The 22,306-nt window shown below is 38.6% G+C and overlaps 1 protein-coding gene across 1 annotated transcript in view; it reads left to right on the plus strand.

The window, feature by feature from the left end:
• Nucleotides 1-22,306, plus strand: part of CNTNAP2 (contactin associated protein 2) — a 2,262,889-nt gene that overhangs the window by 1,795,123 nt on the left and 445,460 nt on the right. The window contains exon 15 of the mRNA XM_015447321.4: nucleotides 13,541-13,668. Within this exon, the coding sequence (XP_015302807.3) occupies nucleotides 13,541-13,668 (128 nt within the window). The remainder of the gene's footprint in view (nucleotides 1-13,540; nucleotides 13,669-22,306) is intronic.

Consider the following 22,306-nt stretch of genomic DNA (forward strand, 5'->3'; position numbering starts at 1 on the left):
TTTACCTAGCCGGATAGGTGTAGGCTCCTTACTCCTTTCTTTGAGGTATTTGCTCTCTCTTGATTAAGGGTGATGGATTTTTATTGCCCCACTTCTGAGGGGAGGATTTATATGTCTTTTAATTTGTGTAAGTTGGACTGCATCATAAATGGTTCACTCTCTAAATTACAGAGTAAGTTTGCCAATAGAGATGACCTTGTTTATTAAAATCTAATTAACTGAAGTTTTAGAATGTCCCTGAGTGGGTTGCTGAATTTCTGATTTTCTCCAAACCAATATAGATCAAAGATCCAGCTGGCTGGAGCTAACCACAAAGCTCTGAACCTCACCGTGAAATTATCTAGTTAGTTCCTCTTTCAGACATTTTTTCCAAGGTACAAGCCCAAGAATCTTTTAATATGTTGGCCATCCTATTTCAGAGAAGCCATGTGCCTGATTATGAGTAGGAGAAAGAGGCCCGGGTGCTCCTTGTTCACTGCAACCGAAATGAGAGGACCCTGGAGTGTAACTTTCATTCCCCAGCAACGGTCAGTCAGAACGTCTCTGATCATGTGCCACTTTGCATCTTCTGGACAAAGTTCTATGCTGCCTATACACATAAGGCAGTAATATTCATGACTTTTTACTGCCAACCTTGGAAAATAATGTTGGCAAATTGATGACAGACATATGGGATAAAACATAATTAATTGATTCAGTTCCCAGTCTATATACAAAATTGCTGAATGCTAAAATTCCTCTGGTTTCTGCCCTATTGCTTCTTCCATTTCTCACTTCAACTTTAAATAAGAGTTTAAGATTTGCCTCTTCTTTCTCATCTCGCATTTAATTATCAGCTATTGAACTTTTTCTTCATGACGCTACTAGATCCCTTTGTGTCCCGTCCGCCGATGAGCTCCATATTGATACAGCTGATGTGCATGCTTTAATTTTTTGATACCAGACATTTTTGCAATACTTAACATAATTTACCACCTCACCCCCCCCCCTCCCCCCAGAAACTCTCTGTTCCCTTGGCTTATAGTACACAGAATTCTTTTGGTTCCCTCAGATTTTTAGATCATGTATTTTTAACTTACTTGGTTCATTCTTCTTCTTTCATGCTTGACACTCACAGTGATCTCAAGGCTCTTTCCATGGCTGCATTCTGACTTGCGTTTAGTCCCAGTAACTGAGAGATATTTTGAAATTCTGTTTTTATTTGGGCCACTTCACCCTGAAGAGTAAGTACTTTTCATTGTTGTAGCTTAGGTGGTGTGCCTTTTTCAAACATCTACGTCCCACAGCATCTTCGAGATATTGATAACATAAAAACAAATATCGATCATCTTAAGGGCCTTACAGACTTCAGAGATGGGTAAAAGAAACCATTTCCACCTTCAAATCAGTCTTTTGTATCCACTAGGGGAGCAAAATGACCTGCTGAGTTGAAGTGGGAATAACAAAGTATCTCAAAGATGATGTGATGTTTGTAGAGAAAAGTCGTGGCAGTAATCAATACAGGAATCATTTATATGGATCTGTGTTACTTGGAGGGGGCTTTAGAAATGGCATCAAGAAAAAAAAAAAAGCAATCCTTCTTGGTTTAAAAGATAATGCTGGTATCATTGAAAAACAGTACCTTTTAAGATGGCCAAATCCCCAAAATAAAAATTCAAAGCACATCGTACTCCCTTCTGAGGCCAAACGCATCAGGACTAATGCTCTTTTGAGCTAACCATGGTATTTAAGCAAAAATTTAGGGAATGGGGGCTCTGATTATTGTTTTTCATGAGTGTTGATATCTATGGAAACAATGAAGGAATATACAAAAAGTAAATTAGATAAAGACTTGATTTATAAAAATTATCCAGGTTTAGAAAATGTTATATATCCAAAAAGAAGTCATAAATTAGGTTTCCCCAGGCTGTGAACTAGACTAAGGTGTCATGTACCCTCACATTCCAAAGCTGAATGCCCTCCTTGTCCGTGTCACCCAGTTACCCTCCTTGTGTGACATAAGAGAAGCCCAGCAACTCCTGGGGACGTCTCATAGTACTAGCAGGAAAGATTTATTTGCAGAGTTGAGATGTCAGCATATTCCATCTGCCCACAACCATCGTCACCATCGTACTATCCCTGTTTAGTTTCAAGGGAAAGAAACATGAATGTGTGGAACGAAGCCAGCCATTAGCAACCTTTAAAGGCACCCACCCAAGAGCCATCAAAGCAAGAGTGAGGAGGGGTGCGAACTGTGCGGAAGCAGAGGGGAGTTGTAAGTGACCGAGTGCACTTGGCATTCCAATTTCTGCATTTATTTATTGGTTATAAATAAAGCTTCAGAAACACCAAGAAGTCCTAGGCTATTCACTCTAATTTTAAAAGATATACTGGGCCATTATAAGGGAAGATTTTCCCCTTGACTACTTTTGAGATGCCAGGAGCTGGCCATTAATCACTAGATATGAAAACACATGGAGATGGCAAAGAGGCTACACATCAAGCATTCCCTCTACTAATCATGCAAATGAGTCATGATTTTAAAAATGTAAGCAACTCCTGCTTAGGGAAAATATGAATGTAGATGCACAAAGTAAAATGTAAGTAGTCCAAATTAGTCTTCAAGCCAGTAAGACAATTTTCCTATATGATAAAAAGAAGAAATTTTTATATCATTTAAAGGAAATACATTGAAATTATGTTAGAATTTTAAAAATGTAAACATGCATCTTTGCTTCTTAAATTCTAGAGTATTGGAGATTTGATCTGCTTTTTTCTAGCTCAGCTATTAACTGGTTCAGTACCTTAGTCCAGGCATTGTTTTATTCCTAGTCTATTACCTCTGAAAAATGAGGGTAATAACTAGATAATCTCCCAAAACGTATGCTGGTTACTGTTCTAATGGCCTGCGAGGAAACTGTGTAGGACTACAAAGTCTTGTCTTCAAAGGATTCACACTGCACATCTATGTGAAGAAATATTGGCCCAGATAAACTAACCAACTTACTTTTACATAGAGGCAGAGCCAAGGTAGGGTTCACCTTTGCAAATCTAAGTCTTGTAACCCTTTTACTACATTAGTGAGATATGGATCTTCTAACTGAATATTACTTTCTAAAGAAGTAATAAATCCCAAGTACAGAAAAAAAAGATACTAAAAATATTTCAAGAGCGTTCAAGGAACTCCAATATAAGAAAGGCTTATTGTTGGGTTTTTTTAATCTCTCTCCATTGATAGTAAGTACATATGGATAACTATTTTAGAGCTGTGCCTAGTTAATGTCTATGTTTATTCATGTATTTATTCAATCATGAAACACATGGAGCCAGCCACTTTTATTTGAATCCACTTTAAATAAACACTTTTGTGTTGATAGTATAAAGTTTCATGAAACAGTATATCTGCCCTCAGGGAACTTGCTTTCCAGAAAGGCAAATCAAAGAACAACATTTTGCAAAGAATCCCAAAATGGTTACAAGGGCTTTCTAAGAGAAGTCTAAATTGAACAGATAATTGTCTCACATTTTGTAAAAGGCCTAAACTATTCTCACTGAAAAGCAGTAATTGAATCTGTAATTACTTTGATTTCACTGGGGACATAGGCATGGATTCTAAAGATCTAATTGTGATGGTGGTTTTCTTAATCTCTCTCATTGCTTCCTAGCAACACTACCTTCCTTCTTTCCATGGAGGAAAACTCAACAGTCAATGGTGGGCAAGGACACTATGAGAAGCGTTTAATGGCACCCACCCAAGCGCCACCAAGGCAAGAGTGAGGAGGGGTGTGAACAGAGGGCCCCACTGCTTATTTGCCCTTCTGATGATCCAGCCCCTGTTTGTTCTATGAACAAAGGCTTTAACTTCTGACATAAAAGTGGTATTTGAAAATGAACGTAGAGGAACTGGCAAACTCAGCCCATGGGCTTCCCTTTTAAAAACACGGAATCACTTCCTCATAGTCATTTCAGTGATGCCGGGAATGTTCCTCTCGCTCTCCAATTCACCCTCCACCATTCACAGAGATTTGATTTTTAGAACTTTGTCAAAAGACAAGGTCGCATAAAAAATTAGTTTAAAGCTCTAATTGGCTTTTATTAGCAATTCTCAAATTGAGCAACACCTCACTCTGTAAAATGGAATGGCTGTCCCAATGCACTGAGGAAAGGAGATTGGCTTTATAGGCAGAAAAGGTCTGAAGAAAGAAAGCAGAAACAAGGAATAAAAAGTGGATTGGTCATTTCAAAGTTACTTTACTTGTAGGGTTAAAACAGGGGGATCTCTTATCATGCCAGCTCAGGAAAACTGGTCCCCTTACCCCCTTTTTTTTTGTTTGTTTTGTTTTGAGACAACGTCTTGCTCTCTACAGTGGTATGATCTCAGCTCACTAAAGCCTCAACTTCCTAGGCTCAAGCAATCCTCCCACTTCAGCCTCTTGAGTAGCTGGGACTACAGGTGCGTGCCACCATCCCCAGCTAACTTTTAGTATTTTTGGTAGAGACAGGGTTTCACCATATTGCGCAGGCTGGTCTTGAACTCCTGAGCTCAAGCGATCCTTCCACCTTAATCTCCCAAAGTGCTGGGATTACAGGGATGAGCCACCACATCCAGCCAAACGGGGCCCCTTCTGATTGATGGCTATGGCTCTCCTGTTATTTGGAAAACTGATGGGTTTCAAAGTTCAGGTTAGTTCTGTGGCACCTAGCACAATTGACTGCATGTTGGTTTGGTCTGAGTTGGTGGGGCCTACTGCAGGGCCTACTCCAAAACAATGGCCTCCCATGAACCCTGTTTGGCAGTCTCATTAAGGCATTGCTTCTACTTCACTGGTTTGTTAAGTAGAAGGTTTAAGGTTTGTCACCTTTTTCTCCGAGGGCAGGTTTTAGTAGAGACTTGGACAGAGGGCATATAGCAGAGAGAATACAGGAAGATGGAGCTGAGAACAAAATAAATACAATAAAACAAAAATTCTCCATGGTTTTAAAAATATTTAACAAAAACTAATTTTGACTTGAGTTTATAGGTTTCCTATCCTTTTTTTTTTTAGGTGTATTTTAAAATTATTTTTAATTGTATACGTTTTAAGTTGTACAGCATGATGTTTTGAGATACTTATCTTTATATATATATACACACATACATATATATACACATATGTATATAAAAGTGATTCCTACATTGAAGCAAATTAACATACCCATCATCATATGGTTACCTTTCTTTTTTTTACCAGCAGTACCTAAAATCTACTTTCTTGAAAATCCTATCCTTTTTTATGTAACATTAGATATACACTTTTAACAATTAGGTAGTATTTGGTATTAATCATGAAGCAGCATCTTATTTCTGGGTAGAGTCTATTTTCTTAAGTTGTTTTAAACTTTTTAAAGATTTTTTAGTTATGAATTTATTTTATTTTTGAGACAGGGTCTCATTCTGTCACCCAGGCTGGAGTGTGGTGATGTAAACTTGGCTTGTTGCAGCCTCAACCTCCTGGGCTCAAGCAATCCTCCCACCTCAGCCTCTCAAGTAGCTGGGAGTATTGATGTACACCACCATGCTTGGCTAATTTTAAAATTTTTTATAGAGACAGGGTCTCACCATCTTGCCCAGGATAGTCTTGAATTCCCACCTCAGCCTCCCAAAGTGCTGGGATTACAAGCATGAGCCACCGTGCCTGGATGTGAATTTTTATTTAAGAGATAGAAAGAATAGGAACAACCCAAAGATCCTTTAATAGAAATAACTAGACATTAATCAAATGTCTAGTTTGATTAATGGTATGTCTATGTTTAACTTTTTAAGAAACTGCCAAACTGTTTTCAAAAATGACTGGGCACAGTGGCACTTTAGTGTAATCCAAGTTACTTGGAAGCTGAGATAGGAGAATCATGACTTTACAGCCCACCTCCCAAGTTCCCCCAAATCCTTGTCAACACATGTTATGGCCTCTCCTTTTGATTATATCTTTAGTGTAAGCTATTAGTAAAATAACTTTCCAGGAAAATTCTTATAAGTTTTTACCTTTTAACCTACCTTTTCTGAACACTTGCTGTGGAAAAAGTACAGTATATTTGAGGATGACTGTTAGGAGGCAGAAAAGGTGGAGAAAAGAGAGGCTGGGCTTAGTGGCTCATGCCCATAATCCCAGCACTTTGGGAGGTCAAGGTGCATAGATCACTTGAAGTCAGGAGTTCAAGATCAACCTGGCCACCATAGTGAAACCCCATTTAAAAACAAAAAAAGATGGAGAAAAGAGATACAAAGATTTATAGGTAAAATGAACTTAATTATATGAACCAGAAATCATACAAAAGACTCCAAAATGTTTAGAAGCCATCCTTGAGATGCAGATTTAATGCTAAAAATATTGGCATTTTCAGAATATTACAATGACGAATGTTGACAGTCAAACAGAATTTTATTGTTAAGTTTGTCTTGGAAAAACCAAGAATGTTTGTTTGTCTGTGATTGAGGCACAGTCCCTAAAGCTAGTTTGGAAAAGTGACAAATGTTTCAGGTTAGGATACAAAAGACAAATTCTAAATAAGAAATGAAGAAGAGAATGAAACATGGAGGAAACTGGTGGGACATTCTGTGCCATTTAAATATCTTGACTCTTATTAATGAATGTCTATATAGAGGTCAAAGGTGAGGAAAACAGACAAAGCATGGGTATCTAAGAAAGGTGTGTTTTCTATCCAGGAAGAAAGGTCAATGGAATACATAAATATAGTGATATAAATTTAAAGGTAGTAAAAGCCCTTAAAAACAGAGTCAGTAAAGATTTTGTAGTCCCTGGTTCATAGTCACAAAGTAGAAGACACCAAAGCCAGGAAATATACCACTTTGTAGTTTATTACCCTACTATTTCCAGTGAGATGTGTGCAAAAGACTTGTTGGACCTTATTGCCAATTGGCATTTGAGACTATCTACAGTTCTTTTTTTTAATAACCTCATTGAGGTATGATTTGAATACCATAATATTCATCGATTTTAACTGTACAATTAACTGTACAAGTGTACAGTATTTTTTCATAAATTTTTAGTAAATTCATTGAGTTGTGCAACAAATCAACACAATCCCAATTTAGGACATTAACATTATCCCTATAAGATTCTTGTTTACCAGGAATTTCTGTTTCTACTCCCAGCCCCAGACAACCACTAACCTCCTTTCTGTCCTTGTAGATTTGCTTTTTCATATCAGTAGAGTTAGAAGGTGTGATTTTTTTGTTTGTCTGGCTTCTTTCACTTAGCATAATGTTTTTGAGGTTTATTCATGTTGCAACATGTATTCAGATTTCATTCCACTTTATTGTCAAATAATATTTCATTGTACGTATTTACCATACTTTTATCCATTCACTAGTTGGTGGGCATTTGCATTATTTCCACTTTGGGCCTCTTATGACTAAATCTGCTATAAACGTCTACCTAAAAGGCTTTGTGTGAACATATGCTTTCATGTCTCTTGTAGAGATATCCAGAAGTAGAATTTCTGAGTCATATGGTATGTCTATGTTTAACTTTTTAAGAAACTGCCAAACTGTTTTCAAAAATGACTGGGCACAGTGGCACTTTAGTGTAATCCAAGCTACTTGGAAGCTGAGATAGGAGAATCATGACTTTACAGCCCACCTCCCAAGTTCCCCCAAATCCTTGTCAACACATGTTATGGCCTCTCCTTTTGATTATAGCTATTCTGGTAGTGTGAATTAGCATCTCAGTGTAGTTTTAATTACATTTCCCTAATGAATGATAGTATTAAGCTTCTTCTCATGTGTTTATTTTGTATTTGTACTTCTCTCTTTGAGATATCTTCTGTAGCTATAACTTTGACTTCCTGAATTCTGTCCAGAAATTTCTAGTTTGAGTGATGCCGTGATGGAAATGCACGAAAGTACACAGCGTATACATTTTTTAAGGGTTACTAAATACCCCTAAAACTTCACAAAAGAGAAGTCCTTCGACTCTGCTAGAATTATTGTATCGGAAAACTCAATATAATCATTTTCATAATATTTGATAGAAGAGCAGGCTCATTGTAAAAACTGGGGATGTTTATTTTTCTTTAGGGCTTCTTTTTTCTACTTTTTCATTAAGCTAAGGACAAGACTAAACTGCCTGGAGGCTTGTTTGCTTTCTCGGCACAATAAAAAAGTCAAGGAAAGACAGCAGAGCAAGACAGATTCTTCGAAAAACAATACCGAAGGGAAATAATAGTAACACCACGTTAGAGAAACAAAATCCATAGAATCAAGCTTTACTTGAGTAACAATGCTGATGGAAATAGCATGCAAGAATCTTAGTTCAGGGCCTATTTGGAATGGATGATAGAGTTTTTCCAATGTATAACTTATTATTCTAACAGGATAAATAGTTACTGAATATCTCCCTAAATTAGATTGACCTCAATCTGTAAGGATCATAACTTTCAACAAAGGCTTGTTTTGCTTGCAAAAAGATTCATGCAAGATGCTTAGATGGACATCATAAAGGTATTTCAGAGGACCACCTCTCCAGGACCCAAATTGGTTGTGGAGGCTAGGCACAGTGGTTCACACCCTGAAGCCAGGAGTTTGGGACCATTCTGGGCAAAAAAGCAAAAGCAAGACCCGTCTCTACAAAAAAAAAAATTTAAAACATTGGGCGTAGTAGCATGCACCTGTACTCCCAACTACTCAGGAGGCTGAGGCAGGAGGATCCCTTGAATCCAGGTCAAGCCTACAGTGAGCTATGATTGCACCACTGCACTCTAGCCTGGGCAACAAAGCGAGATCCTGTCTCTGAAATTAAAAAAAAAAGGAAAAAAAAGTGTAGGTTGTGCTGTAGGATCACAAAAACTTTGTGCCGGTTAAACCACTTTACTGCCTTTCATGAATTAGTTTCCACAACTAATGTAGAGTCTGCTGTTTGAGAGTTTCACATGCCATTGTTTGTGGCTTTACATTCTCTAGATCCCTGTTTAGATCTTGGGTCAAAAGTGACCAAGGAGGCATCTTTATACTATTTTCTCCTTTTATTATTTTCTCAGCTAACAATTCTTTCCCTCTTTTGTTGATTGGGTAAGGAATATCTGAGTGTTATTACTACTAGCTCTACGGCAACCTCTTATGAACTTCAATATATCATTCAAAACATTGGTTGATTTGGGCATGAAGTAGTTCTAGAATTCTCTTTTGCTTAGTATGACATGTTGATAGATTGGGGTAAATGTGAATAAAACATTGCAGATATCTTTGAATGTATGACTTACAAATAACCACAACATTTCAGGCTAGCTAAATATATCTTTAAAAGGTAATTTTCACCTCACCTATTAATGAGAATTAAAAGAAAAATTCTTTGATTTTAAAAAATTCTTTGATTTTAAAAGATAAATTCTCTGATTCTCATTCTTCTCATCAGTAAAATGGGAGTAATGTACACTGTCTCACTTAATGATTATCATTCTCACTCAATGAATCACGATATTAAATTTTCAGTATCATTGACCAATAATGCAAACATTTTGAGAAAACATGGCTTATAAATTTCTATCATCCCTGATGTTAATCAGTATTTCTTGCAAAATAATTAAGTAATGCCTGCTTTTATTATTAAACATTTTTTAAGTTCAAAACCTACTAAAAGTCTACATTTATAAAATTATTACAAACACTTAAAAGTTATGTTTCCAAATTATGAGATTGTGTAGATATGTGAATTCCTATAAGGTTATACACATATCAATTTGGGCAACACAATTACATAATAATTGGAATATTTCCAAACACTTGTTTTAAAAATGCTTTCTCCTAGCACTAGTTTCATAAGAAGGTAGTACACTGTCACTGATCATAAATAAACCATCATTACTGGCTGGGAGCAGTGGCTCACACCTGTAATCCCAGCACTTTGGGAGGCTGAGGTGGGCAGATCACCTGAGGTGGGGAGTTTGAGACCAGCCTGGCCAACATGGTGAAACCCTGTCTCTACTAAAAATACAAAAATTAGCCAGGTGTGGTAGTTGGCACCTGTAATCCCAGCTACTCGGGAAGCTGAGGCAGGAGAATCACTTGAACCTGGGAGGTAGAGGTTGCACTGAGTAGAGATTGTGCCATTGCACTCCAGCCTGGGCAATAAGAGCGAAACTGCATCTCAAATAATAATAATAATAATAATAATAATAATAATAAACCAACATTACCAAGTGCTGACAATGATCTTGAGCAACCTGAATTTTCATACATCCCTGGTAGAAGTGTAAATTGGTACATGCTCTTGGGAAAACTGTTTGAAATTATCCACTAAAGTTAAACTTGTGTACTTTATGACCCAGCATTTCTACTTTTAGGTAAATGCTCAATATAAATGAATACTAATAAGTAACACATCTATAAGAACGTTCATAGCAGCTTTATTCATAATAGCCAAACAGTGGAAACATCCAAATGACAATAGAATATTCATTCTCATTGTTGTGTAGTATTATATTTTATTTATATGATACAATCTTTTGTATCATATAAATAAATATTTAAAGTTGAGTAGAAGGAACTAGGCACAAAGGAATTCGTGGTGATTCCATGTACATAAAGGTCAAGAAAAAGCAAAGTTCATCTATGATGGCAGTAGACAAAGTTATGGTTACTTCTGAGGGGGTATACTAACTGGGAAGGGCATGGGGGTGCTTCTGGGGTGCTGGAGCTGTTCTAAATCATTATGTGGGTCATGGTTGCACAGGGTTGTGTGTGTGTGAGCGTGTACGCATGTATGTGTGTGTGTGTAAAAATTCATTGAACTGTACCTTTCAGATTTTCATGATCATTATTCATTTAACTACAGAATGTCATAGAGATTCCACCATTTAAAGATCTTGTTTTTATAAAATTACCCATACTATCTTATAGATGTTGGAACAGTTAAACAATGAAGAGTAGCCACAATTGGCAGAGCACCTTCTCTTCCTACAGGATAGAGCTCACTTGTACCAAAGCTGACATATGACTGCCTGCTATACAATGCAGAGTAAATTTAAAAGTTTATTATTAATTAAATTTATTTCCCACTGTTACAATAAATAAATTGAAGTGTAGATGGTTTCTTTCCTCTTGCATGTTTCTTTGCATTTATTCTCAGTACATATTTTTGTCCCCTCCTTTGTCCCTTCCCAAACCCCTTGCTCAACTTTGGAAACTTGATTGAATTACACAACAGTTGCCTACCATGATAGTCAGTGGGATATTTGCTCAGTAAATTCCTAAAGCAAAAATGGACAGTTATGCCCCATTATGAGATAGAATTGGCAAATTCTTCCTAGAAAGGACCAGATAATATACATTTTAGACTTTGAAGGTCATATGGTCTCTGCCATAGCTTCTCAACTCTGTAATTGCATCATACATAGACAATACATTTTTTAAAGTGGCTGTATTTCAATAAAACTTTTTTATGAACACTGAGTCTTATAGCATCACAAAATACTATTTTTTCTTCTGTTTTAAAACAATTTAAAATGAGAAAATCATTCTTAGCTTTTGAGCCGTACAAAAAGAAGTGATGGACAGAATTCGGGTCTCAGGACTTAGTTTGCAGAGCTCTGATTTAGAGTCATGTAATTTTAAGTAATAACTTGAATCTCAGCCTTCAGTTCCATCATTTCTAGTAGGTTGTCAAATTACCATATGCTGTTAGACGGTGCTTTTATTTATTGTTCCTTTAACAAGCACTAAATATTAAATCTAATATCAAAGGCTTTGTTTCCTCTTTGGCACGATTGTAATTCATAGGACTTCTAATAAAAGAGGATAGGTTTGTAAAATATTCCACTGAGATATTTGAGGCCTAGTCTTTAGTAGCTACAGCGTCAGTAAGAATCACAATGCTTTTCTGCATAATCTTAATTCTGATTTGATAAATAATTATTTTTTAAAAACCCTTCATTTTGAAAACAATGAAATAACTAAGGCAGTATATAATGCATCTATTTGAGACCCTCTGGCCAAGTTCTGTGACTCCTTCCTGGGTTTTTATGGGTCCTGACACATGAGGAAACAAATATTCACTGACATTCAAGAAGGTCAGAGCTATAAGTAACGGCTCCACACAGCATAGCATTTTCAAGACAGGCCTCCAAGTTGGTTCCTCTCCATTCTCTGCACTATTTGCCAAGAGACATGAATGTCAAATCTTTAAATTATTGAACTCTGTCATTCTCCTGTCATCCAAAATCAGGGTGGGTTTTTTCCTGATGAGTTCTATGTGCATTTTTTTTTTTTTTTTTTTTGAGACGGAGTCTCGCTCTGTCCCCCAGGCTGGAGTGCAGTGGCGCGATCTCAGCTCACTGCAAGCTCTGTCTCCCAGGTTCATGCCATTCTCCTGCCTCGGCGTCCAGACTAGCTGGGACTACAGGTGCCCGCCACAGCGCCTGGTTAATTTTTTGTATGTTTAGTAGAGACGGGGTTTCACCATGGTCTCGATCTCCTGACCTTGTGATCCGCCCGCCTTGGCCTCCCAAAGTGCTGGGATTACAGGCGTGAGCCACCGCGCCTGGCCGAGTTCTATGTGCATTTTCAAAATTGTTATTTCTATTCAGACTGAACCATGTAAAAAATCATCTGAAAGGGTAAATTTGAGGAACGACATCACGCTGCTTTGTGTCTCTCACCCATTCAGCCCCAAATGAGGGATCCCTCAGCCACAGCAACAGGAAAAGGGGACAAAGGGGCACTGATTTTCCGTGAAGGTGAAATCTGCTGCACAGGCCCCAAAACTCACTGCACATAACTCAGCTTAAACCCATCTCCAGGAACCCCTCCTGGGTTTCTGTGCTCCATTCTAGAGTCAGTACTTTGCAACTAGCCTTGTCCTTCTTCATTTAGGGTGGATACAGGGTAGACTTGGGAGACCTGAAACAAGATAAATATAGAGTCAACAGAAGAACAAACTCAGGAGGAAAGCCAACTGGGCTCAAATCTCAGCTCCACTCTTCAGTGTAGATGGAAATAGACACTTATTGAACACCTGTTTTGTGTTGGAAACTTCACATAAACTGTTCCAGTTGTTAAACAAGAAGAGAGAAAGGAACAAAAGGTGTCCCTTATTTAACTGACGTACAACAGGAAAGAAAACTTCTGAAGGAACTGCTTCAAAGCCATGGAAGAGACAAAGGTTGTTTTAAAAGAGGGTTTTGCTTCACATATTATTCAAGTGACCAGGTTGACTTTGTTGAACTTCTGATTCCGTGACAGCAGCAAACTCTGCATGTGTGCTCAGGGTTTGCCATGCTGTGGTGTACTCTCAACCTAAAAGAGTATGCAGCATAATGGTTGTGAATCTCTGGAAATCAGAGTGTCACTTCTGTTTTCCAGAGGACAAAGATGCCAGAGGGGCTTCTGATCAATGTGCTATGAGACCACCTATGGAAGAGAGAGAACAACTCTGTAACTGTGGCTTTACTTAGTAAACTTCCAAACGATTACTGAAATGTCATCATTAGACACCTTAAGCAACTAGCAAAAAATTCATATTTCTAACTCAGCCGCCTCATTCTTTTTCTGTCTTTCCCTGTGATCCAGGAGGAAGGATGCTGGCTTCTTATCGTACAAAGATCACCTGCCAGTGAGCCAAGTGGTGGTTGGAGATACTGACCGGCAAGGCTCAGAAGCCAAATTGAGTGTGGGTCCTCTGCGCTGCCAAGGAGACAGTAAGTTTGCATGGCAGCTATGGCTTGCACTTTCTTATCCCATTTAAATATTGTTTCCAGGCTGCTCAGAAGATGCTGCAATCAGACTTGCTCTTTTGTGGCTCCTACAGAAACATCACGTAACCCAAGCAGAGCTAACTTAGAGGAGGGGAACAGCCATAAAGCCTCCAGTACAGGAGCCGAGATTTGGGCATAAAGTGGGGATATCCATCTTTCCTCTGTATTCATATGTAACAAGTTTGACTACCTAAGTTTATGATGATATAAATAGCAATGCTAATAGCATAAATGCGGTACTCAACAGCTGTGATTCCACTGAGTGCTGCTGTTAATGCCATTAGGATGACTATTTATGTCACCATAAACTGAGTTTATGGTGATATACATAGTAGCATTATGGGTTAATGTATCATTGTAAACTTGGATTATGGCCATATAAAGTTTGACATTATTGCTATCAAACTTCATCATCATCAGAGCTTGATGGTCCCTTGTAAGCCAAAGATTGTTTCTGTAACTATGTCTTGTTTCAGGATTAGTCACCCCAGAGAGGAATTTGGGGCTGCTAGCTTGGACAGTGGGAGGTAAGGGAGTTGGAGCGATGGTCCCTCCTAATTAAGGGCACCATTAGGATTTTATGTTGTTTGATACCCTTGGGTGTGCTTTATGTGCAGTCAGAGGGAAACAGTGACACGGTTGCACTGTGGGGATTCTGCAGCGAGCGTCCTGGGCATCATTTTCCCTCTTCTTTTTGGGACACGTGGTTTAGGCAACTCTCCTGAGAGTTCTATGCTTTCGTGATTGTGTGCAAGGCATCCGGAGACCTGGATTCTGCTCCCTGAATAGCTGACTTGCCAGGAGACCTCAGGCAAACCCCTCCATTGTCTTAGCTGTGGTAATGAGAATACCACCAGCATCCCACTTCCTCCTGGGAAGGCTGTAAATATTTTAGTGCCTGGATTGGGATTCCTCCTAGCAAAGCATTATGTTAGATGGAGTATTATTACCACTTTGTAAATCAATGGAGAATTAGACCTACTTGATAATAAATTATTGCGTCCACTCGAAGAGGTGTCCTAAGGAACGTAATGATGCATGCTTAACAGTTTCCTACTTAGTAAATTGAGGTTGTCGGCAATTAAGCAATGCCATGTTCCTAATACAAAAGGGAGATGGACTTTGTACTGATTTTCCTCTACTTACATTGAAAATGCTACCTGTAAAATTGAGACTGGCCAAGATCTTTATCACACACTTATTAAATAATAATACTTCATTTGTTCAGTCAGGCTTAGTAAAACTCTTCAGGAAGAAATTTAATTTCAACTGCCTAAGAATAGGATATTCACCTAAAGTAATAGTACATATGCATTTTAAACAAATAGTATAAGAAATGAAAGATAGCATTGCTCTAACATTAGGAAGACTGTCATGTGTTGTCTAATGAAAGCCATTTTTGTATGGAATAATTACTCATTGGCATATAAAGGTAAAATATTTCTGGCTTACCGATTCTAATTCTGAAGTTAGCTTTGAATTTGAGAAAGTGTTCCCATTAAATGATTGATTAATAAAAATTTCACTTCTGCAAACTTTTTTTCTTGTTTTGTTTTATTATTTTTTTTTTCAGACGGAGTCTTGCTCTGTCACCCAGGCTGGAATACAGTGGCATGATCTCAGCTCACTGAAACCTCTGCCTCCCGGGTTCAAGTGATTCTCCAGCCTCAGCCTCCCAAGTAGCTGGGATTACAGGTGCACACCAACACGCCTGGCTAATTTTTGCATTTTTAGTAGAGATGTGGTTTCACCATGTTGGCCAGGCTGGTCTCTAACTCCTGACCTCACGTGATCCACCCGCCTTGGCCTCCCAAAATGCTTGGATTACAGGCGTGAGCCACTGCACCCAGCCTTCTGCAAACTTTTATTACCATTCATAAAAAGAAGATTCTAGGAACATTAAATAGTAGATGCTGCAGTTTATGAGCAGTTTATAATTAATATTAGCTTATTTGTTCTTAATAAATCAACCACAGGAAGAATTTATTGTGAGGCTGTCATTCATCTAGAACTTTCCTAGGTGCTCTGGAAAATAAGAAAAAGAAGTTCAAACCATGTTATGTGAAATGAACATGAAAAAATATTGGAAAACACAACTTGGTTTATAATTTAATTTTAAGTTTTATGATATAAAATTATTGCAACTGATAGGAAAGGAGCCATAGAAGGTGTATTTCAGGCAGACTTTCTTTTTAAAAAGAGAAAATGGGAAAAGTATAGTGGTCATTGTTCATTTGCATTTCTATTCTAGGGCTGTTGGTCTTTAGAAACATTTTTAGAACCTATTAATAAAACGAACTGTTATTTATTCACATTACATGATCTCAGTATACTTATAATTACTGTAGCTTCAGAAAGACTCTTTTGAATAATATTTTACCTGATATGTCATGAAAGCAAAAGCAGTCAACAGTTAATGGCAATTATGTAGAATACTTTTGTGTCTGTGAGAGAGTGAAATCTCATTGTTTTCCAGGCAACTGAGAATAAGTATTCTACCTGGTACTTGAATTGCCTTGTAGCAGTCAGCAGCTGTGAAGCCCATGAGCCCTTTAAGAATGTTCTCACATGGACACAGTAATGATAGAGCGTTCCGTATCAATTGCATTTTCCAGTTTTTATACATATACAATCTCCTTGGATACACACAGCCTCCTGTGAATTCGGTAGGGCAAATATTAGTCTTTCTGCTTTACAAATGAAGAAAATACTTCTTTGAAAATGGCGTTTACACAACAAATTTCTGAGCACACTTTCAGGCTCTGAGAAGCTTCAGGACAAAAGATTGAACAGAGAATAGAAACAGCTGTGTCTGTACAAGGTCAGAGTTGCTTTCCCGACTGCACTCTCTTTCCTGAGCCGATTGTTGATTAAATTAAAATGTCTTAAAAATATTTCATTTGGGTCTTATCCTACCACTGGCCTCATCCACCCATGTCAGTTACCAATATAGTACAAACATTGTAGGGATTAAATTTATGTAATTTAAAAAGTGGCGTGGTGCATTTGTCCTGCTGTTTATAGAGATGAACTTACTTTGTGTCATTTACTGAAGTCTGTTCAAAGCTACAGCTTATAAAGACTAAACCTATTGTTGAAAAATATCTCTTGGTTTGAGGAGTTGAGTGATGGTAGCCCTCAGAAGCTGCCTCTTGAATTAGGCCCCAGTTTCATCCTCTAGTCTCAGAGAATGAAACCATTTTTGTGGGCTCAGCCCAACCATTTCAGCAATTTCGGTTGATTTCATCATGCCTGCTGTGTTTTATTTTTGCTTTGATTCATCTAAACTTAGACCCACAAAATCAAAATGCTAAAGAAAATCAGTGAGTGCCACTCAGATCTGCTGCATTTCCCATATAGTGCTGTGAAATGCTTATGTCCTTACAGGGGTGTTTGTGTGTCTGTGTGTGTGTGTGTGTGTGTGTGTAGTTTTTTTCTTTCTTTCTTTCTTTTTTGCAAAGCCTATCCGAATGGAAACTTCAAATCTAAATGACGCTGAAAGTAGGACTGGTGATGGATGGTTCGCTAAAATAAAAACTGCTGTGAAAATACAAATCCCCCTCTTAAACTAGGTCTACGCACCTAGAAAGAAACAAAAGCCATTTAGAAGATCAAAAATTAATGATTAGGTAGACGTTGTTTCAAATTGAAATATGTAATCTTCTTTGGAGACGGCTGCCAAACTTTCATACTTTCATGAAATTAATTTAAAAAAAATAAAAGACTTCCATTTTTTGGAGGTAGAAATCTCATACTATATCTGATGAATATAATTAATTGTAGGAATATAGTATTTGGTAGACAATTGCTTTATTTTCAGCCATATGATGTAAAACTTTACCGTACTCCTCTAGGGATACAGGGACTGTAAATAAATACTTTGGAGCAAGTTTGTCAGAACCATAGGAAAGGTTTAAAAAAAAAAGGCAAATGTTTTCAGTAAACCTAGGTAGATAAGTAGAAACAATTCCAGAAAATGTCTTATTCAAGGGCTTCTTCCAAGGCCATGCCAGAAATACTGGCTGTGAGGCTGGCGACAGAGCACTGGAGTCACACTGCAGGATTAAGATGCAAATTCAGTTTCTCAGAGCTATGGAGGTGACCCAGAGAGATAAGGAAGGAAAGGCAAGGCAGTAGTAACACATCCAGTTCTGGAACACTCAGAGGGCAGACAAAGCTATGTGTAAAGAAATAAAGATATTGATGGAGATGCATCCAAATAATGGTGAATATTTGTTCTTTGGGAAAGTTATTTTATGTGCCAGAGTAATAGGAAGGCCATGATCTCTTTTTTGCAAGAATTTTACAAACCAGGATCATAACCTGCCATTCCCTTGCCAGGAAAGATAAGGTGGCCAGGCGTGGTGGCTCACACCTCTAATCCCAGCACTTTGGGAGGCCAAGGCAGGCAGATCACTTGAGGTCAGAAGTTCAAGGACAACCTGGCCAACAAGGTGAAGCCCTGTCTCTAATAAAAATACAAAAATTAGCAGGGTGTGCTGGTGGGCGCCTGTAATCGCAGCTACTCAGGAGGCTGAGGCAGGAGAATCATTTGAACCTGGGAGGCGGAAGTTGCAGTGAGCCAACATCATGCCGTTGCACTTCAATTTGGGTGACAGTGTGAGACTCCATCTCAAAAAAAAAAAAAAAAAAGAAAAACAGACAAGGCCATGTCTAGGTCTCCACGTTGTTTCTGTACCAATGAAACATTTCCAACAGGGGTGCAAATGAGCGTAACTCTCCTTCAGAAGATAATACCCGTGAGAATACATAGGCCACATACTGAAGGAGAAACCACCTCTCACTTGGGCTCAGGAAGCGATTCTCCTTATTGAGAGGAAACAGCTCTCCAGGCTCCAGAGAAGAGTTCAAAGTTTATTTATCTCCTTTTTCTTTGCTGCTTCAGGCTTGGAAAAGACACAAAAGGAAAATGGGCTAGCATGCAGGTTCTAAACCAATCACTTTAGATTCATTTTCTCTCTTGATTCTCCCAACATCCCTTAATAAGTGATACTGTACAAACAAACAAACAAAAAGGCACCTCTGTAAAATATTTAAAGAGGTTTATTTAAGCCAAAGATGAGTGGTCATGGCCCAAGGTACAGGTTCAAGAGGTCCTGAGAACATGTGTCCAAGGGCTACAACTTGGTTTTTATATGTTTTAGAGAGACATAAGGCATCAATCAATATGTGTGAGGTATACATTGGTTCAGTCTAGAAATAATGTGAGAGTATGGCTTACAAGTCATAGGTAGATTTAAAAATTTTCTGGTTGAAGATTGGTTAAAAGAGTTATTATCTAAAGATCTGGAATTGATAGAAAGGAGCATCTGGGTTAAGATAAGGGGTTGTGGAGGTCAAGGTTCTTATTACGTAGATGAAGTCTCATAGGTGGCTGCCCTTAGAGACAATAGATGGCAAATGCTTCCATTTAGACCTTTAAAAGGTGCTTAGACTCTCAGTAAATCTCTTCTGGATTTCAAGGGCCTGGAAGGGGAAAGTTCTAGTTATGTTGATAGAGATTATTTACAGAGGTGAATTTTCCCCCACAAAAAACTACTTTGCAGGATAATTTCAAAATATGGCAAAGAAACCTGTTTGGGTGTGAAATATTTTTATTTCTTCCTTTTTCTGTCATGTGATGTTATACTAGAGTCAGATTAAAGTTTGGTATCTTATGGCTACAGTCTGTAAACTGTCATAATGCTGGTGGAAGTGTGGCAGTGAGGACAATCAGAGGTCACTCTCGTCGCCATCTTGGTTGTGGTGGGTTTTAGCAGCTTGTTTCCTGCAACCTGTTTTATCAGCAAGGTCTTTGTAACCTGTGTCTTGTGCCAACTTCCTGTCTCATCCTGTGACTTAGAATCTTTAACCACCTGGGAATGAAGCCCAGCAGGTCTTAGCCTTATTTTACCCAGCTTCTATTCAAGATGGAATTGGCACTTAGATTTTTAGTTTTGGTTTGCAGTACCTTTGACTCCAGTGTACTGATGAGGAAACAGAAGCAATGTTATTAGGTGCTTTACCAATAAGTTTCAGAGCTCAGACCGGAATCTACCTGGTTCCAAAGTCCTCATTTCTACTTTACTCAGTCAGAGCTGATGTTAGGATAAAAATGGGAAAGAAAAAAAAAATATCTTATGCTCTCAGGGACTGGCTGGGTCTAGCTGTTTGCTGATAAGGGGGTCTAGGGAAACATCCCCATTGCCCTATGAAGGGTCACTGAAAAACCAACTCACAAGGCAGATTAATAGAAGAAAAGGCATGCAAATTATACTACAGGGAATGCACAGAGAGAATCATAGAATAATTTCTCACTCCCCAAAGGAGTTCAGAAGCTTATATATCATCCTGGAAATACAGGTTATGGAAACAGGGGAGGAGAGGAACTTCATTTTCACTTTCAAAAGGACTATTTACTGGCCGGGCACGGTGGCTCACGCCTGTAATCCCAGCACTTTGGGAGACTTGATGGATCACTTGAGGTCAGGAGTTCGAGACAAGCCTGGCCAACATGGTAAAACCCCATCTCTACTAAAAATACAAAAATTAGCCGTACATGTTGGCAGGTGCCTGTAATCCCAGCTGCTCAGGAGACTGAGACATGAGAATCGCTTGAACCCGGGAGGCAGAGGTTGCAGTGAGCCAAGATCACGCCACTGCATTCCAGCCTGGGTGACAGAGCAAGACTCTGTCTAATAAAAAAAAAGGACTTTTACAAGTTCATCTCTGCTGTTCCTAGATCCATTTATTCTCCCTGGTAATCCCCTCAACAGAATTCCTCTTCTCTCCACTTCCATAATCTATTTTTCCAGGATGGCAAATAAGTTTCTGAACCCCCGCTGGGGGCGGGGAGCGGGGAGTGGTGATCTCTCTGGGGCTCTCCTTGGTTCTCCACATGTACACGTTAAATCCATTTGTATGCCTTTTCTCCATTTAATCTGACTCTTGGGAGTTGATTTATTTGTTTGTTTGTTTGTTTGTTTGTTTGTTTGTTTGTTTTGCGAATCTTCAGAGGGCAAAGGGGAAGATTCCCTTGGCTCTTCTACTGCCAAGCTGTGTCTTCTAACTTATTCTTACATGAAGTGCTGGTTCTGAAAGCAGAAGATGAAAAAAGGACAGGTGACAAAAACTGCTTCCAATCCCATGCTTAGTGGAAAAAAGATCCCCCTTGATTTTGCACCCCTCTTTTTGACAAGTTATCAAACAACTGATTGTTCTCTTTCCCCTTAATGCATTTGTTCTGCCTCCCCAACAGCGTACTTCTTAAAAGTAAACACAGAATCTAATTCACTTTTATATCATCAGTAGTATCACATGCCTAACACCTAGAAAGGATTCAACAAATATTTGTTGAATGAGGAAGAAAAATAGTACATCAAAGCAGAGGGAGAGTGATAATGCCAGCTTTGGCCTGAAACTCAGCTTCTGCCCTTAGGGCACTCATCAACCCAAGCAGAGAAATCTCAGGGCCCTGGGGCTTTGGAATTCTCTAATGGAGCCACAGATGCTGGGCGAACTGACTTCCCACATGAAATCTGGATTTTAGAACCTGTTTTCCTAGACACCTCAGTCCCTGTTTGGGTGCAGCTCTTGCCTCTGCCTTTTCCTTTTTCGAGTTTTCTTGACACTGTGTGCTCTGATTTCTGGCTCACTTTGCTTTCCTACTGTTGTTCTGAAAGCTTATCTCTGATTCAGCCCCACCCAGAAAAGACAGGTGCCTCAGGCAATCTATGTAGGATGCTAATAGGTGCATTGCCAGCATGGAGGACCACTTTCTCTCTGTCTCTCCATTCCTGCCCTGGCCATTAATTACAATACATTCGATTTACTTGGGTTTGGTCTTCGTCCCTGGTGCTTTTGCATCATCATGATAGGCTCATCGATGATTTTTGAAAAGAGCATTAACATCACAGATCTCAGAATGGGTAACATTTGATCATTCTCAGTAACTATTTCCTGAGAAGATGTTCTGAATTATTTTTCTTTACCCATTTTTTCCCACGAAATGTGGCTGTATATTTTTGCCTCAAGTATAGCTCAAAACAAGACCAAGAATCACAGTATCCTAACAGTGGAGGCGTCTTACAGATCAACCAGTGCAGAACCTCTCACTTTACAGATGAGGGTCTGGTCTAGAGAGGTTAACTCACTGGCCCAAGGTCTCACAGCTGGTCTGCAGCAGCGCACATGTATTAAAACAGTTTAATACAGTCTGCATCCTTAGTCATTCCCCAGGGCCAAAATGAATGTGGACACCCAAAGAGGAAACTTTGACCTGAAACTCTGACCTTGGGTCTCTGCCTATCAACAGCTGAGTGGTATCAGAACTCTTAATCTTACCCCATCATGCGATCAATCATCTGGAAATCTTGATAGAAAACCCATAGCCACAGGAGTGAGAGGTCAGTGGCAGAAAGTTGATGACTTCTGGGTTTTTTTGTTTTGTTTTTTGTTTTTTTTAATGTGTGTATGTGGTTTGTTTGTTTTAACGTCTCATTCTGGCAGGTTTTTAGGGTTGATAATAGAAGGCATGAAAAAAACAAAACAAAACAAAACAAACAAACAAAAAAACCACTCT

Source organism: Macaca fascicularis, chromosome 3 (assembly GCF_037993035.2).
Source record: "Macaca fascicularis isolate 582-1 chromosome 3, T2T-MFA8v1.1".
Lineage (NCBI taxonomy): Eukaryota > Metazoa > Chordata > Mammalia > Primates > Cercopithecidae > Macaca > Macaca fascicularis.